General features: G+C 40.0%; 1 protein-coding gene across 11 annotated transcripts in view; it reads left to right on the top strand.

Moving 5' to 3' along the window:
- Eml6 (EMAP like 6) overlaps positions 1-19697 on the top strand; it is a 255296-nt gene that overhangs the window by 199411 nt on the left and 36188 nt on the right. For all 11 annotated transcript variants that reach the window (XR_013428978.1, XR_013428979.1, XM_078029167.1 and 8 more), the window contains 4 exons: positions 879-967; positions 5009-5185; positions 13751-13952; positions 14061-14187. Coding sequence is in view for 9 of the 11 variants with exons in the window: in XM_078029167.1 (XP_077885293.1) it covers positions 879-967; positions 5009-5185; positions 13751-13952; positions 14061-14187 (595 nt within the window). In the remaining 2 variants the exon portion in view is untranslated. The remainder of the gene's footprint in view (positions 1-878; positions 968-5008; positions 5186-13750; positions 13953-14060; positions 14188-19697) is intronic.

The following is a 19697-nucleotide window of genomic DNA, read 5'->3' as shown; positions in this document are numbered from 1 at the left end:
CCTCATTGAAGCTGGACAATTCCATATCTGTTTGAAATTTTCATAATTAAAAAAATGCTAAAATAATAACAGACCATATATATATCTTGAGACTTTAAAATTTTCAAGCCAAAAAAGATTATTGCCATCCTAGGAGGGAAACTAGGAAATCTATTCTTTTTCAATATTAATCAAAATTAAGATGATAGTTCTATGTCAGACTGAAAGATGATATTTGCTTAACATTCTGTTTGCGGTAAGTCTCGTCTTTTCCAACTTCCAAGTAAGACAGGGTGGGGGAAGAAAGCATTTGTAGTTTGTTTTATGTGTCCTTTCTGTTTCTAAATTTGTTTGCTGCTATGCTGGACATCCAATCCAGGGCCTCACGCAAGCTGGACAAGTGCTCTTCCACTGAATTGTATCCCCAGCCGCTCAGTTTCTAACTTTAAAGGCAGATTTACAATTTAGACATGAGTAAATGCAATGCACACAACAAAGATCTTGCCTCAAATGCTAGAATTTTTGCAGAAGCCATTTGCTTCACTTCATTTATATGCTAAGAGACAACAGGGGAAAGTACAAATAAATTGATTTTGTCAGTCTTTGAAGATTTGTAGCTATTTTCCAGTGCAACAGAGTAAAACATATCAAGCTTGATTCTTCTATTGGAAGGATATTCAAGGTCAAATTTTATGAGTTCTATATTCTAAAAAATCACAGCTTTGGGGCTTGTACCTTGTCATGTTATTTCTTTTACATGCCCTTCTGAATAATTTAACATGCATCTACTCAATTTATGAGACTTTGATTAGAATGAATCAAAATAGTGGTGACTTATAATTGTATGATAAAAAGATAAATGCACAACTTAATCATCTGTCTCCTTTCTGTCATCCCAGGAAAATTATTGCAAGTTAATTCGGGTGCCAAAGAACAACTTTTTTTTGAAGCTCCAAGAGGCAAAAGGCATATTATAAGACCCTCAGAGGTAACAATCATAACCAAAGCTTTAAAAAATATATTTTGTGTATAGTTAATGTGTTAACTTTAAAAAAAACCTATCAATATTCACTAGTATGGATGACATTTAGCTTACCTTTAAGCTTGATCATTTCTTAAGACTGAATCATTGCTTAATTTGGTTTCCTAATTTCTGAGGACATGGAGTCACTGAACCACTGACAGAGCAGGGTAGAGTTGGCATTCTGCTTCATTTTTCTTGCCATCAGACAATAAGTTAACACTTTGGATACCTATTTTTCCATTCAGCATGTCATTTTGTGCAAAGCTTTTCATGAACATATATTTTTGAAATATTTTCTCAATGTCTATTGGTGGTAATAAACAATATTATATACAATAATAACAAATTATTTTTTTAAAGAAGTGGTCCACAGCCCAGCCATTCCAATGTATCAAGCTGTTTTCTTCATTCCATGTTTTTTTCCTCGTGTCATTATTATCCTTATATGTATTTTTTTAATTGAAATCAAAGCCTCTGTAGAATGTTGAATCATAAGCATGCCTTCCTGGAAGATGGGTTTCTTTCTGGGTTAGTACCTCTTTTAGGGTCTTGGAATAATGATCTTGATTATCCAAATGTATTTCCATGATTAAGCCCCAAGGAAGTCCTCTTGATCCTTGGAGACAAGCTGAGTCATTTGTTTAACCTTTGATGAAACAATAGGAAATATTGCTTCTTTGGAGGAGGAGGAAAGGGTAAGCCACTAAGTGACAAGCCCTGGCCTCTCTGGCTTTCGTTGGCCAGTGTTATAAAATATCACAGTACTGTCAAGCACTCCTAAAGGCAATGGGACATAGGTACGTTCATAATATTGCCATTGTTTATAAAGGGAGTATACATGTCGTACTTAAGAAATACAAGTTGTCATAGGTGACCGCATTGTGTTATGGAAACTGATGATTACTGAATTGGCATTACTCCCCAGTTCCAATTGCCTTATCTGTGATTAGTTCTCATTTTAACTTTTTTATATGAAGAAACTTACAGTCTTGAGTAAGATTCTTGTCATTCATTCACCAAACATTGGTTGAATATGCCAAGCATTGTACATTTTTTAATCTTCACAACAGCTTTAGATGATAGTTGTCAGTCTCAATTTACAGGTAAGGAAATTAGAACTTCAAGAGAGTGACAGCCATGGAGCTGTGATCTAATCTGGAGGGTCCACATGTCACTACACAGTCTGGACCCTGAGCCGCCTTGAATTTCTCTTGTGTACTTATAAGCATCGTTATACATCATTTCAGATTTATTTTTCCTTCCCTCTCTAGTCCCCCCAAATTAGTACACCCAAATAAAATACAAACTAACCAAATGGTGGAGGAAAGCTGAGGCTGGCTTGGAACAGATAAGCAGTCATTACATAAAAGAATATGCAAAAAAGGTAAATTTGGGTTATAAAGTTGACCAAAATGGAAGGGTCTTGCTCTGAAGAGTAAATTTGCACTCTCTGGTGCACATTTTATTATTCCAGAGACTGATTCCCAATGATGTGAGTTTGGGAGTCCTCCAGCTAATGTTTTCTCGGCCAACCTCCCTGGTAGTACCACTACTAAGATCACCAAAGAGACAGCTCGCCAGTTGGTCATCCACCGGCCCTTTAGCGGAGCATAAAGGGCTTTGAAAGTATTTTTCAAAAAGATTTTTTAAGAGTCAGCAATGATGAAACTAATATAAAAGCTTACCCAGAAAGATGTTAAATATGACAAATATTAAAACATCCACTTAAAAATCTACCTGATGCAGTAAGGTGGGGTTAAAGGAACAATATAATAGAGGGCAAACTAGTGTGACTCCCCCTCTGTTTCCTAAGCATGCTACCTGAGGGATGTAACCTCTCCATGGGCTTCAATTGCCTTTTCCACAAAATGATGTTGAGTTTTGTAAAATGAGATTTATCTGTAAAATGAGATTGATAACTAGCACATAAAGCCAGATGTGGAGGATTAAAACAAAGCCATATGAAGTAACTGGCACACTCAGCAAATGTGAAGTGAATGAATGACATAATTAAAAATACTTCTCACTCAAGGTGCTAAGGAAGATGAGAGTTTTTAACAAGTTTATTTAATCCTTTGGAGTTTTAGGAATTACAAGGTCTTTTGTGTGTGTGTGTGTGTGTGTGTGTGTGTGTGTGTGTGTGTGTGTGTGTTTGCATATGCGCATCAGGGATTGAAACCCAGGGACACTCAACCACTGAGCCACATCCACAGCCCTTTTTTCTTTTTTTTCTTTTTTTTTTCATTTTGAGACAGGGTCTCACTAAGTTGCTTAGGGCCTTGCTAACTTGCTGAGGCTGACCTCAAATTTGTGATCCTCCTGAGCCACTGGAATATATTCACTACTGTGTCGGGCCAGATCATTCTTAAAATTCCATTTTAAATGCAATATTTTAGCTTCCAACAAGTTTAGGCACGTGCTTCCCCTGGAGAGCAGAGTGTCCAGATCTAGCAAACAGTGATATGTTGGGGTCACTACAGGCTGAGCAGAACCAAGCTCACTCTCCTGCCCATCTAACAAAGCCAGCACCAGGGCAGGGATTGGAGATGGACAAGGAGGGTCTCATTGAAAAGGAACCTGGAAGGAAGTCAGTGGCTGAAAAGCCTGCTTCCAGAGCCTGTGGGGGATGGTTGCCTGCTTCTCTTCCTGTGAAGGTTGGTGTAGTGTCATGAGGGGCTGGAGGACCCCACTTCTGCCTCAGAAGATGGAAGTAACTGCCAAGTGACCGACCTGGAGTCACTTCAGCCTCTGGTCCTGCCTGGGACTCTCCAAGTCACTGGACCAGCCGCACATTTTTGGTTCCAGTTCTGCATTGTTCAAGAGAAGCACAGAATGTTAAATCAGGATAAATTTTGACTAAAAAGTGTATACCACCTTATGAGGTGACTAAAACCCTGACTACATATTTATCTTAATTTCCTCTTCTAAGCAGTCACAGCAAGGAAAAAACAGAAGAACTGGAGGCCAAGGGCACTAGCAATGTGCAAAGCAAGGAGTGGTCTGGGCTTTAACTTTAGCTATGATTCTCGAATGATTTTTAAAATATTCTTTAGACAGTGCTTATCTAAAGAAACTGTAACACTAAGATGTACTAGCAGATCTCGAAAGAAAGTAAATGAGATAAAAAAAAATCCTCCCCCCCCCCGGAAAGCCAAAAACATAGTGTTGTCATTATTGTTTATTGTTGTTGCTTTAAAAAAAGAAACGCCTCAATTTCCGTCAGGACTTAACATATAAATTGGAAATCTAGCCATGAATTTCAGACAAAACAGTTTTAAAGGATGAAATGTATATTCATGGCAATGCAGTGTGAACAGCTCTTCAAATTTGGGGGATAGTCTCTGTAGAGCATAAAAGATATTAAGCAAGCTGCAGAATCTTACTTTTCCCTCCAAGGAAAATCACTGCTTTGGTTCTTTAAAAAAAAAAAAGAAATTATGTCTTATAATTTCTGAAAATAATTTGCTAAGTGATCATCCCATTAAACATTTTAGCTCCGTAGTGCTCAGCGCAGAGCAATTTTGCCCCCAGGAACATTTGGCAATGTCAACAGACAGGGGTGTGGTACTGAGACCCCGTGGATAAAAGCCAGGCATGCTGCTAAACATCCCACCTAGCAAGGGACATGCCTCCACAACCAAGAATTATTCAGACGAAAGCATCAGTGCTGGGGTTGAGAAACCCTGCTCTGTTTATGGCTTATATGACTGTACATGTCTGATTAAAAACTAAAAATCTTTACTATTATCAGATTTCTACAATTCCAAAATGTACCTTTGATTTAGAGAAAAAATATTTGGATATTTGACTTCAGTGGTTGCTTATTAAAATAATGCAGATACTACTCCAAATAAGTAACTTGGCGTTTGTGTACCTCAGCACGTGACTCGAGTGCCTGAGGTTGGCCTGGGTCATCATTTAGAACCACTCAGCTGCAAATGGATCCTCTGAAAGCAAAAGAAACTAGATTGTGCAAAACTGTCACTTTCCTTCCTCCTCTGGCAGATTGAGAAGATAGAATGGGACTCATGGACCTGCGTTCTGGGGCCCACCTGTGAGGGAATCTGGCCAGTACACAGCGACGTGACGGACGTCAATGCTGCCAGTCTCACCAAAGACTGTTCCCTCTTGGCCACGGGAGATGATTTTGGTTTTGTTAAACTTTTTTCATATCCTGTCAAGGTAATATTTCATGTTTGTTATGTGTCCTTGCTCAGCCTCATTAATAACCCCAAAGCTATCTGTTACATCTAGGTGGATTTTTAAATTCTGAAGGAATAGGCAATCAATAATGTTATTTACAGTATCACTTGGGCTGTATAAAAAACCTCCTGATGTTTTGTTTGAGCGACTGACTAAAGTGAAATTCTTGTAGCTTAAAATTTCTTCTTGAAAGGACTTTTAGAGGTCATCAAATCCAGCATCTTGCTGACTTTAAGTGATGAGTCATCTTTATGACATCTCAAACCACTATTTTTCTAATTAGTACTAGCACACTTCCAGGGATGAGCAACTTACTACCTCACAAAGCAGTCTGGTTCTTTTTTTAAAAGTTCTAGTTTTTTTTTAAAAAAAGCTATTGCTCTGTATTGAGAATTCCTTTCTCCTTAGCTGATGGTCTGGCCTCTGAACCAACTTTGAACCATCATTCCTGTCCTCTAACAGCCTTTGGAAGTAAGAGGATGATATTTGACCCACTTTAGCCTCATTTTCTCCAGCCTAAACCTCTGCAGTTCCTTCAGTCATTTCCCACATTCTATATTTACAGCTGTGCCCTGGCATTTATTTTTATCAATTTCTGCTTAAACTGTCTCATCTAGAACTGAAGTCAATGCTTCAGGTGCAATCTGACCAGCTCACAGCAAGCAGGACTTCTTAGAGCCCTACACTCCTTGGTTTTGGTTTTACATTTGCATTCAATCAAACTATAATGACATCCGCTGAATTAAAGTCAAATTACAGATGTCAGTCTTTAAAATATTCCATTTATCCCCATCCTGTACTTAATGCAATTGATTTTCTGAGTAAAGAACTTTATATCTGTATCCCTCAAAAAAAGTTTTCTCTTATTTATTTAATCCCATTGTTTCAGCCTATCAATATCTTTTAAATACCTTTTGGAAATATTTACTCTTCTACTTTTAGCATCATGTCATCTTCTGCTTTCACAATTGAGTTCTAGATCATGGAAAGACAAATAGAGAAACTAGAATACTACTGTAGCAGGAACCCCATTCTGACATTCCATTTGCTAAGCCACACATTTAGTTGCAGTTCTTTGATCAATAACAGAATCTTACATCATTCTGACTGTATAATCATGCAGCCTAGTCCAATAAGACTTTGTTAAATTACTAATGAAACACCCTATAAAAGATGTGAGGTTAGTTCACAGTGAAGCCCTGCTGGTAATCACTTGATTCCTTTCACAAGGGCTTATTGAACTTCCGTGTGATATTTCATCCCAGAATTTCCCACAAATTGCATCAGATCATGAACCAATATTTGCCAGTCTGTTTGTTTTCCCTTTGGGACACAGAAACCTTTTTGTGCCTGATGCCACCTCTCCTGATTTCTAAACTCCCCAGCTATTGTTGATACTATTTCTGGGGTCTCCTTTCATGACATCCATCGTTGTGTAAATGAACCTTTCTGTTTTGAAGAGCCTTCTCTTTGACAGAGGAGTTAAGTCAGTCTGTTTTCTGTTAATATTAAGCCATCAAATCTAAGAAGTATTCCTAATTTTTTTCTGTTTATCTTCTTAGTGTTTTACAATAGCTTTCCTGAAACTACACCAAGGGTCCATGCCAGACTTTTTTTTTTTTTTAAGGAGCATTGTTTTGATCATAACTTAAGGTTTCTTTGTTTTGTTTTTGTTTTGTTTTTAGTTCATTTTGTTTTTTTTGTGCAAGATTTCTGTGTTCCTCCGTGAGGATTCGCTCCTCCTCCTATTATTCACACTTTTCAAACCTGAACACACTAGTTCTATTGGCAGGCACTTTGGTTTCTTTGGATGCTTTTTTGTTTTTCCTCTTCATTTGTTAATATCTGGCTGGATTATTGTTTTGAGTAGCCCTAAGAGACACATTTGATTGTGTCTAGTGTTCCCTTCATTGTCTATCCCAAGTTCCAGAGTCACCTGGTAACCTTTGCCCAATGACCTATCCCTTCTCCTTCACTTACCAGCCTTTCCTGTTTGATCAGAATTCAATTCTAAGTAGCCATTCTCCTTGATACTTCTTTGAAAAAATAAATGAAATTGCTTTCAGGACAAGTCAAAAAAAATTGATACTGTGATTTTAGTAGATTACAGTTTGGGCAGGCATTTAGACAGCAGAAACCCTTGTGATACTATTATCTCATCCCTTCTAGGATTATTATTGGTCCTGGGATTTTAGCACCCATCTTCCTAGCCTGGTGAGGTGGGATATGTATATCATTTTAAGCTGTGTTCCTCAGACTCCCAGAGTTCCAGAGAATTTTCCTAGAGGCCACCTCAGGAAGGAGGACAGAGGCCCAGTGGAGGGCTCTGGGTTCTACCCCTGCTTCAGTTAGAATCACTGTTTTCTGTGTCTTATTCATAGAGCATCTGTGTAAGATATTTTTCCCCCAACGTTTTATTGTGAAAAACTTTGAGCAAACGGATAAAATGAAATGATAACAATGAAAACTCCTAGAAACCCACAAACTACATTCTACAATTAAAAGTACATCGTGGAATTAATTTTAAAAAGTCTCAACTTTACACTTTGAGGAACTATTTAAAGAAGAACTAAATGAAGGAAACAATAAAGATTACAACAGAAACAAATGAAGCTTGGCCTGATGGCACACGGTTGTAATCCCAGCTCCTCAGAGCCAGTGCCAGGAAGACCACAAGTTCAAGGCCAGCCTGGGAAACTTAGACTCTTTCTCAGGGGGAAAAAAAAGATTGGGGAGACATGGTGCTATAGTTCAGTGGTAAAGTGTGCAAGTCCCTGGATTCAATCCCAGTACTGCCAAAAAAGGAAAGAAATGAAATGGAGATTATTAAGATAATAGATCAATAAAACTAAGACTTTGTTCTTTTATTTTTAAATATTTATTTTTTAGTCGTGGTTGGACACAGTACCTTTATTTATTTATTTTTAGGTGGTGCTGAGGATTGGATCCAGGGCCTTGCACGTGCTAGGCGAGTGCTCTACCACTGAGCCACAACCCCAGCCCCAAGAGTTTATTCTTTTAAAAGATTAAATTGACAAATCTTTAACTAAACTAACCAAGAAAAAAAAAGAGGGCTCAAACACAATTATAAGTGAAAGAGGAGATATTACATGATACTATAGCAATACAAAGGATCATAAATCTACTATAAACATACGTCAACAGATTTGGATAAACTAGAATAAATTGATAAATTTCTAGAAACATACACCCTACCACGCCTAAATGATAAAGAAGTAGAAAATCTGAACAGACCAATAGTGAGTAAGGAGGCTGAATCAATAATCAAAATCTGCCTTAAAATCTAGAATCAGGGGCTGGGATTGTAGCTCAGTGGTGGAGCACTTGCCTGGCATGTGTGGGGCACTGGGTTCAAATCTCAGCACCACATACAAGTAAATAAATAAAACAAAAGTATTGTATCTATCTGCAACTAAAAATATATTTTAAAAGTCCAGAATCAGATGGCTTCGTGGGTGAATTATACCAGACATTTAAAAAAATTAGTGTCAAAACGTTTCATTCTTTCAAGAAAAAAGATGAGGGGAACATTTTTAAACTCATTTTATGGGGCTGGCATTATCCTCATACCAAAGCTAGATAATGACGCTATAAGAAAAGAGAATTATAGGCCATTTATACCTGGTGAACTAATAGGTGCAAAAATTTTCAACAAAATGCTAGCAAACCAAATTTGAATATTAAAAGGTTTATATACCGTGATCCAGTGCAATTTATCCCTGGCATTCAAGGATGGTTGAATGTATGCAAATCAACAAATGTGATGTGCCACATTAACAGAACGAAGAATAAACATGGATGATCGTCTCCATATATATGAAAAAAGCATTTGACAAAATTCCACATCCTTTTATGATTAAACACTCGCAACAAATTAAGAGCAATGTTCTTCAACATTAAAAAATGCCATAAATGATAAGCCCACAGCTAACATAACAATACTCTATGGTGAAAAACTGAAAGCTTTTCCTCTAAGTTCAGGAATGAGGCAAGGAAGCCCACTCTCACCACTTCTGTTCAGTATAGTTCTCAGTGATAGAGTGCTTGACTGTCATCCTCCTATTTGCAAGAACAAGAATAAAACTGGAGGATGCTATGCTACGTGAAATAAACTAGACACAAATTCAAATGCTTATATGACCTCTCTTGTATGTGGAATCTCACACAGCTGAACTCATAGACACAGAATGGTGGTTGCCAGGAATGGGGTAAATGTTGGTGAAGGGGTACAGACATTTAGTTAGGATGAATAAGTTCTGAAGATCTAATTAAATCGTGGTGACTATAGTTAATAATGCTGTATTATTTACTTGAAATATGCTGAGAGTTGATCTTATCGTATACAAACACAAAATGGTAATAGTATATGGTACTGGATGTGTTAATTAACTTCATAGTGGTATCCATTCCATAATGTTACATATATCAAATCACCACACTGTACACCTTGAATATATATAATTTTTGCCAATTATATTTTGATAAAACTGGAAACAAAGTGAATTATCAGGATACTCTTAATTGCATGTCAAAATTTGTTTCATGGCATTTTTAATATAATTTATGTAGTTGAAATGCACAGATTTTGAAGTTTCTGTTAGGCGAGCTTTGAAAGCTCATACACATATATGACCCAAACTCTGATGAAGATGTAGAGCATCGTCCTCACCCCAGGATACTTCCTGAAGCTCCTCCCTCATCAGTTCCCAGCCCCTACTTTACCCTCAGGTAAAACAGCTGTTTCAGTGTTGTTCACCAACAGATTAATTTAACATGTTATAGAATTTCTTGTTAACATGATCAAGTAGGTACTGTTTTGCATCTGGCTTCTTCCACTCAGATAATCTTTGAGATTTATCTACATTGTATGTAATGTCTGTTCATTGTTATAACTGAGTGAAAAAGTCCACTGTCTAACAGAGTTATATATAACAGGGTTTGTTTATATGCATTGATGGGCACATACTTTTCCAGTTTGGGATTGTGATAAAGCTGCTATGAACATTTTTGGATGAATGTTTGTGGATCCTAAGTAAATACTTAGGATTGGAGTTTCTGGATCATAGGGGAAAATATATGTTTGGCTTTTAAGAAACTGCCAGACCTTTTAGCACAGTGGCTGCATCGTTTTACATTCCTGCCAAAAATGTAAGAATTCTGGTTGCCAGCATTTGGATTGGCACTTACCATTTAGCTGTTCTGAGTGATAGATGGTTGCTATGGATTATGTTTTTAATGTACATTTCTGTGATAACTAATGATTCGGAACACTTTCATCTGTTGGCTATTTGTGAAGTGTCTCTGCAAATCTTTTGCCCATGATTTTAAGCTAAATTGCTTCTTGTATATTGAGTTCTACTGTATAATATTGGAAGAAACAGTTTCATAGTTATTTTTCTTCAAAAAAAAAACTGTGGCCAATATGAATTCCTCTGGTGGTGTCACCTTCATTCCTTCTCTATTTTTATCTGATTTTTCAGCTCAGTTTCCTTTTCCAATATGCGGCCTCATACTAATGAGTATTTCTACCTATGTGTCATTCCTCCAAGCTTCCTGGGTTTTTTGAACAAAGTTCACTTCCGTTTTCAAGTGACTGTGTCCTTCCTTCAAATTTCTACGTTGAAACCCTCATTCCAGTGTGGTTGTCTATAGAGCTAGGATCTTTACAGAAGTAATTAAAATTAGATGAGTTCTAAAGGTCAGGCCCTGACCTGACAGAATGAGTGTCCTTTTAAAAAGAGACACCAGAGTGTACTCTCTTTGCAAATGTTTGTGAACAGACACTGAGGAAAGCCCAGCGAGCTCACAGATGGGAAAGGTCTATCTAGAAGTCAGGAAGAGAGCCTGAGAACATTCCTATACCATACCATTGCTGCAGTCTGCCACTGAGTTCCATGTTACCAAGTCTTGATGGTACCTGTGAGATCTTATTACCACCACACAAGTGCAAAATCCAAGCTCCATTTATTATATGCTGAGGCCTTGGGTCTTCCTCTTGACCCTGTCCCCCATACTCCCTTCCCTCTAATTACTAGGCATCTCTTCCAGGCATTTTTCTTTTTATGGCAAACATATATCCTTATTAATATTTGGGTTTACAGTTTAAAGCCTTCCCACTTAGGTTGTTGGTTCCCTGACAGTCATCTTGTCCCCAGAATCCAGGCCAAAGCCTACACCCTTTGCCAGAGAGTCCATCCACTCTGCCCATACCTTAAACCACTTTCTAGAAAATCAAATTCTTTGACACCATCTTTATAGCTAACCAATTGCTTCTCATAGCCTCATTTCCCTTTCAAACCTAAGTCTTCCCACTGGAGAGGGGCTAAAAGACCACCACTCAGCTTACACTTGTACAAATCCTCCATGCTCTCAAGTCTGCAAGTTTCATTTTCAGAACATCAACATTTTATAGCTAGAGAAACTATATGAAGTGTTGTGGTTATGGGGAGAGAGTCATCAGATTCTCAGGAACTTCTTTCCTAAAAATGGTTAAGAACCCAGCATGGGGGTGCACACCTGTAATCCCAGCAATTTAGGAGGCTGAGGGAAGAGGATTGCAAGTTTAAAGTCCAGCTTCAGCAACTAATTGAGGCCCTGTCTCAAGATTTAAAAAAGGACTGGGGATGTGGCTTCGTGGTTAAGCACCCCTGGGTTCAATCTCCAATACCACAAAATAATAATAGTAATAAAACAGTGCTCTGGAGACATATTCCAGATTCTCCTGGCTCATTTTTCACTCATGAGTCACTGAGAGAAGAGAATTCTGGAGAAAGAGTCCAGAAATGCAGTTTGGCATGGTGGCCCATGGAGGCAGCTCTTCTGACTGGCTGTGCCAGTCTTCAAAAGTCCCTCCATGTGCCCTAATAGGAACCACCCAGCATCCCTTGCCGACCTCTTCCTCCTGAGACAGCAGGACCTTCTAGTAACTGTGATTCCCTTTATTGTTCCATGGATCACTGATCTTGTTTCCTATTACGAGAATTTTGAATCGCCCTCTGCAGGAAGGATCTCAGCTTTGTTAAGTAGTTTCAGTGGCCCATAGTATTGTCCTCTTTCTCTGTCCTGCGTCTTCTCTCTACAGAGTGACTGTGGTCACCTTAACGTCTGTTTAAATTCTCCCATCCTGTCCACAAACCCTGTGTCCCCTCTGATAAGGGTGCAGGGAGGCATGTCTCAGGTTCTTTCACTTTCTCCTCTTGTAGAGGAACCAACTTGGAGTAGATATGCGTGGGTGGGTTTGTGCTTCCAGCAGGAAGGCCAGCAGGACACATGGCTATAGCCACTGTGACTATCCTGTACCTGGATCTTACATAGTCACACGGGGGTTCCCCTGGGAATTGTGCCTTTATTCTGCCTGTGTGCTAGCAAACGAGGGATTGTGGAGAGCTCTTGGAGCTGCTGCCTGCCTGATTGCTTCACTGATCTTTCTAGAGTCACTACTCTGCTGTGGAGCAGGCAACTCCACTAAACTGTCAGGGAGGGTCAACCAGAGACAGCTCTTGACCAAGAGTACTTCAGAGTCACCCACGCGCCAGCACCTGTTTCCTGCCCTGTGTCTGCGCTGGTTTTAGGTTTTCTAGTGGCCCTTCCAGAGCCCTGTGGAAGCCTCTTGTCAGTTATTTACTAAAGTTCTCATCTGGGACACCCGTGGCCGTCTCATGACCTCCAAGAGTTCATGTGGCTTCGCTCATTGCGTAAGGTATTCCCTGGGAGCCGCTGAGAAGATGGAAAACTCTACCTCTTTAAATGGCTCCCTCTGGGAGATGTTGTTGCCGGTGTCTCATGAGCCTAAAATGGAAGCTCCTCCTGGTGCCAGCTTCGGTTTCCCAGCACTTGCCAGGGCTGCCCTGGAGGGAACTGCTGACCGCATTCCACCCTCTGCCCCTTGCCACCTGGGGTCAACGTGGTGGCCTGGGCACCCCACTCCAGGTGCTTCCAGTAATTACTACTAAATTTGGGTCTTATTCGACTTTGTGGGTGGAGCAGGAGCTGGCTTTGCTTTTAAATCTGTGTTTTGAGTGTTTCGTGTTAGAAATGGTTTCCAGTGGCCACAGTACAAACCGCTGCTGTGTTTGTTGTAAATCTTGAGATTCCTTGCTTTTCTGTCATTTCTGGGTCTGTGGTACAAAAGCCACTGTAGGAATGGTGGGGAAGACACTTTTGATCTCAGATGTCAGCCAGACTCTCAATCAGAAGTTAATACTTGGAGACCCATGGAGATGGCACATTTGATATGTGACAGAAACAGGCTTTTGATGCAGCTAGAGACTCCTAGAAACATTCATTGCCTCAAAAGGTATTTATTGAGAACCTATTATGAGCCAGGAACTAAGAGACCTAGTCCCTGCCCTTGTGGAACATGTGTTCAGGTGACATGTAGGGAAATTTCTCTTTGGGATGAGCTGCTTCATCCCATCGAGTAGAGTCCACCTAGAAAACAACATGGATGAAATAACCCAGAAAAAAAATAATAATAACAAGCCACTGACTGGGGTAGATGCCAATGTCTGGCTTTATATACAGGGGCAGCATGCAAGGTTCAAGAAGTACGTGGGGCACAGTGCCCACGTCACCAACGTGAGATGGCTGCACAATGACTCCGTGCTGCTCACGGTGGGCGGCGCCGACACAGCCTTGATGATCTGGACCAGGGAGTTCGTGGGGACCCAGGAGAGCAAGCTGGTGGACAGCGAGGAGTCTGACACAGATGCGGAGGAGGATGGAGGTGAGTCCCAAATAGCCACACGCCTCTGGTGCCACCGCACCTCCCTCTATGGCCCCTCCTGAGCCATTGCAAACCAACTCACTCCCCAATTTCTTTGTGTCGTTTGAGGCTATGACAGTGATGTTGCTAGAGAGAAGGCCATTGACTACACCACCAAGATCTATGCTGTGAGCATCAGAGAAATGGAGGGCACCAAACCACACCAGCAGATGAAAGAAGTGTCCATGGAAGAAAGGTATGGTGTCGCAAGGTTTGTCTGTGTTGGTTGTGCCTGACAAGAGACTGATTTAAACCAGAATGCATTTGTCCTCAAAAGCTGGTACTTAAGCAAGTCTTTTATGATCTGTAGACTTAACCTATATATGGTTTCAAGCTGGGGACATTGCCCAGTGTCCTCACGATTTGTCCTCACAACATGGCACTTGATAGGACTTTCTGCCTAGTAATAACTATTAATAAATATAATGTCACCTCTTATCACTCTTTGTAGAAGTTGATTATGGGTACGACTTGAACAGAAGTGAAATTTTGTTGGAACTTCTCTAGCCTTGCTGGATCTGGAGAGGATGCCAGGATAGCCCAGAAGCTGTCCCGAATTCGATGGTTGACAGGAACATATGCTGATTAGTGAGATAGGAGTGAAATCGGGCTTTTCTCATTCAACAATATTTGTGGAGTTGTGAAAAATCTTCCATTCTGACTAGAGTCTTGCCATACCTAGTCACTTGGTATAGATCTCTTATTGTGTCTTCCCTTACCCAGAATTGTTCCAGGAGGTCAGTAATTCCACATCTAACTCATTTGATTTCGTTGCCTTGAATGCTATACGTGAAAGAAGTTTTCTAGTAGCATGGGATTCCTTTTGATGAGTGATTTTAAGTATAGATAAACTGTCCAACATTGTAGCATTCTAAAAAGCAAAACTCATAATTATGTAATTGACCACATTTGTACTTTGGATGATAATGAGTAAAGATTCTCATACTTAAAGTGAATTTCATGGATCTCAAAGGTACTTTAAGAATTCTCTGTGGCACTTCACCTTGTGGTGGGCTTGGTGTTCACAACTATGTTAGTCCTGTGATGTATAAGTCATGAAATCAAGTAATTTGCACTTGATAGGACTTTCTGCCTAGTAATAACTATTAATAAATATAATGTCACCTCTTATATTAGGTGGGAGTTTAGATGAAAAGAAAGAAAATGTGACTCCCAACCTTCTGCTTCAGTTCAGTGCCAGATGATAAAATAAGCTTGATAAGTGGTGGGTGTGCTTCTGGCAAGAAGATGGTATCTGATGCAGAAAAGCACTAATTTTTCCCTAGCATCCTCATTAAATGTTGCTATGATGGCTCAGAGTTCTCTTTTAATTAAAAACACAGATTTTTTTTTTGCAATGGTCTGTATAGAAGTGTAGTTTATTTTGTTTGCAACATGGTTTTAAAGTGACCACAAAGACAGGAGGACTTAGTTCTAAGAATTAAGAAAAAAATGAACCATATGCACATAAGTATATGAGTAGGCCTCCCACTTAACTAATCCACTCTAAAAAAAAAAAAAACATTTGGTCTAAGTTAAAATTCTTTTGGGGGGAAAAGAATTATCCGTCCTTTCCAATTGCACATTCCATTGTGAAGTGCATTGACTTGACCATTATTCCAAGGTTGTTTCTGGCTGATGTCTACAAAATGTGATGGTGTCTCATGCTGAGATTTAGACCAGTGTAAAATATAGTCAGCTAACCAAAGTCTTAATTCCCAAATAATATAGCTGATTTCAAACTTAATCCACAGCTCATCTGAATCTCTCCTTGTCTTATATCTCTAAGACTGGGCTACAGAAGTGTTGCACTGTCCAATTTAGTATAGGGTGGGAGGTGTAAGGGTAGAGAGAACCTTGAGGATTTTTCCATTTTAAGATTCAGAATTTTGAAGTTCCCTTACTGCATCATGCAGTTGCAAATTTGTGATACATTAGCACACACTGAATTCACTTTTTTTAACAAAAGAAAAAAAATACTTCATACTATTATGAGATATAGGAGTAGGCCTTTCAGTGCTTTACTGGCACTTTTAAAAATAATTCACACTAGAATGCAGCGAGGAAAACAATTTTAAGATAAGTATAGGGTCCGGAGGAATAATCAAGTGTTTTCTATAGAGAGCAACTTCCTTGATAACTTTAAAAGCCTTGACAGCATCAGTTTGCAGAAGGGGCTGTAACCAGAGAGACAATGCCAGCTGCACAGCATGCTGGGAGCACAGCGTGCCCACGCCAGCCAGGGCAGCAGTAGATGATACCTGACTTAGCAGCCTCCATGGAGGCAAAGCAGAGCCAAGGACAAGCAGTCTCTACCCACCCCCGTCAGTCATTTTTGGGGAGCCTGAACCTCAGAAATCAGGCTGTAGGCAGCTTCTGAACCAGTGCCAGTAAAAAGGCACATTTAGGCATTTGTGAGAAAGCAGGGTGAGTGATGAAAGGTGGGTTCTTTTTTTTTTTTTTTTTTTTTTTGGTTCTGGGGCTCAAACCCAGAGCCTGGTGCATGCTAGGCAAGCACTCTAGCCCTGAATTACATTCCCAACCCTGGATGGTACTCTTGACCATAAATGACATAGAACTCTTTAGTGCTCAGCTAGGTAGAAAACAGGTTGCAGGGACTCAGGGATCCTAAGAATTAGGGGCAGTGACAGAAAAATGCTGAGTGCCTCAGACATCAGGAGCATGGAGCCAAGCAGCACTCAGTTCCTCCCTGGGAATATTCAGGACTGTCAACCAACAGCTCCTGAAGCTGCTCCCTTTAACTATTCAAGCCCTGCTGATTTGAGAGGCACAGGCTCTCCTTGACTTTCCCTTCATTGTCCCCTTCCTGGTGCTCGATGCCAGCAGATACCTGGGCGCGTTTCCTAATCACCTAGGCTGAAACATACTCCCATGAAACTAATGAGTGACAAGCACTCAAAGATGGAGATGTGCACTTGAAACAATTGTTCCATGCAGGGACCTATTTTGTCTCTTATTAATGTTCCAGGCAATTCTGTCTCTAATTAAATCTCTTTCCACCTCTAAAAGCAGTTGGAAACCTTGAGATGAATAGAACATCTGTCATACTGAGAAGAAAAAAATGCCTTGAAGACAGCTGTGCATTATGCATCAATCATTTTCTAACCAACCAAATGCCTAGTGCCTAAATTGTAAGACAGTCATGGGCTGTTTCTAATTAGTTTCAGTTATCGGATTTTAAAATAGCTATGAGACTTTAGATCATGCTTTTCTGTGCAGTTTCTAATACATTGTAAGTTCTTATTCTTCAGAAATCATATGATCTTCAGTTCCAGTCTTTTGAGAAATGAGAAAGTTGAGAACAAAGTTGTAATTGCTCTCATAATAATACTCAGTGGTTCCTGCCAAATGTGGAATATCTTACAGGTGTTTATCCACCCACTTCAACTTTGCTCCGGCACCTTGCTTTCTTCCTTGACTTAGACTTGGTTAGCCAGTCCCCAACCTTGGGTAAACCTGTTGTTCAACTGCCACGTGCAGCACGTGGCTGAGAAGTCCTGAAGTCTTTTCCATTCTTGGGAATCCGTGCTTTTGCCTGTCATCTGAACACTCAGGGCTGCCCCACACTGCTCTCCTTCATCCCCAGCTGACTCAGATCTAATTCTGGCCTACAGGAATTTTTCCAAACCTTCCCTGCCTCTCAGGTTCCCTACTCCAACATGGCATATCCCTTACTCTCAACTTTTGACCTCGGATCCTCCTTTGCCATGTTTTCTCATAAGGCCATGGCTGTTTTGTCCACCTGCAAACTTGAATTATTTAATAGATATTTAAAATGTCAGGAAATTCCTTTTGAAAAAAAGAAGGGGGGAAGCATAGTTTTTCTCAAAAATTTAAGGAATAAAATGCTTACTGTTAGCCAGGCATGGTGGCGCATATCTATAATCCCAGCTGTTTGGGAGGCTGAGGCAGGAGGATCGCTAGTTCAAAGCCAGCCTCAGCAACTTAGTGAGGCCCTAAGCAACTCAGTGAGACCCTGCCTCTAAATAAAATACAAAAAAGGGCTAGGGATGGGTCTCAGTGGTTAAGTGTCCCTGAGTTCAACCCCTGGTCCCCACCCCTGCCACCCAACAAAAACACTTACTGTCATCACAGCACAAAGGACTGTACTGAAATTCGGTATTCTGACTTTGTTTCTTCTCCCAATCTAATTCGATGACAAAATCCCTAATGTTTGCTCAGTACCAAAGTACTAGAGTTACCTATAAAACTAAGAAGTTTCTTTCACCACATTATCAAAGCCACCTCTAGATTATGTGTTGTTTTTGATTGATAAGATAGGGCTCTTCAAGAGAGTCACCCAACCCAAACTGGCCATTTTTTGACTCACACATCTAAAACTTTAGGGACAGAGCAACTTCTGGTGTCTCTCAATATGAGGACTCAAATCCTGCTGCTGAGATTGTGCTCTTGCTCCATATCTCAACTCTACTCCCTCTGGGTTATTGAAATTCTTCAAGTAGCAAAATGGCGACAGTACCTAGACTTTCTAGTCTTTGTGAGTCAAAACCAGCAGGAAAGAACTACCTCTGATTCACAATCTACATAAATGTCCTGTCATGCTCAGGTGGATCCCATGATAACTGTTGAGCCAATCTCTATGGCCCAGAATAAAAGAGACTTTGACACTGAGTATATAATCACATGCCACCCATAGACTAGCAATGTAATCACCTTCACCAGAACCAAATACATTGCAAATGCAGTTACCACCACCCTAAGAGAGACATCCCCAAAAAGTTACTGCATCCAGCCCTATATTTAGCATCTCTAGGTACTGTGAAGTCCTCTCATCCAGGTCCAGATAAAACTCCTCACTGTCCTGTTGCTAATGATGTTAACTATCTTAAATATACCAAGTACACCATGGTGAAGAGAAGACACAATTAGGATTTTTTTTTTTTTTTGAACTGTGAACAAGGAAGAATAAGACATAATATGCAATGGTCACTGTTCTATGGCCATATTATCCTCAACTGGACAAGACAGTAGAGCATTCCTGCCCTGGCCATGTGCATGCTTTGCACAATGGAGAGTTGTATGAATGTTGGAAGATGCTGACAGGGTGTAAAGGTTTTGTTCATAGACATACAGCCTTGAAAACCTGAAGTAGGAGGCGACTCTTTTTAAAAAGCACGGCTTCTCAATTCTCCCAAATTCCCACTGGGATGTAAATGATGCTTGTGCTTCATCATTTGCATAGGAAAATGTATACCTTCTCACCTCTCCTGGGCTCCTCCCTGATCTTTGAGAGACTGGCACCGGGTTTGGCTGTTCCCCAGATACAGGTGACCAGTGCACACAAGCTGCCTGGTGGGGAGGGGCAGGTGCACTTTCAAAGACATTTCCCAGGAGACGCACGTTTCAGGTCAGTCTAAATTCCACTTTTATCATCTAATTCTCTGGCCTAACATTGGATGTTTCATAGTATCAACCTAGGAGGAAAATATCTTTTATGTCTCAGGTAACTACTTAATTCCTAAAGCGAAGGTCAGTTAAAACATCTGCCACTCTACTCTCATATTTTGGTGGTAAACTAAACACCAGTTAATCAATTGCTATTGGCAAATATTCCTCTTTTTTTTTCAGGCTCAACTTATTTTAATTAGTGGTTATCACTGTGTCACATTTATAATTGTCACTGTCTGGTCTTCAGCAGACTTTCCTTTGGGTTGGTGTAGATGT

Source organism: Ictidomys tridecemlineatus, chromosome 12, assembly GCF_052094955.1.
Source record: "Ictidomys tridecemlineatus isolate mIctTri1 chromosome 12, mIctTri1.hap1, whole genome shotgun sequence".
NCBI lineage: Eukaryota > Metazoa > Chordata > Mammalia > Rodentia > Sciuridae > Ictidomys > Ictidomys tridecemlineatus.
Note: the sequence above shows the minus strand (reverse complement) of the source record. Positions and strands in the feature narration are given on the sequence as shown.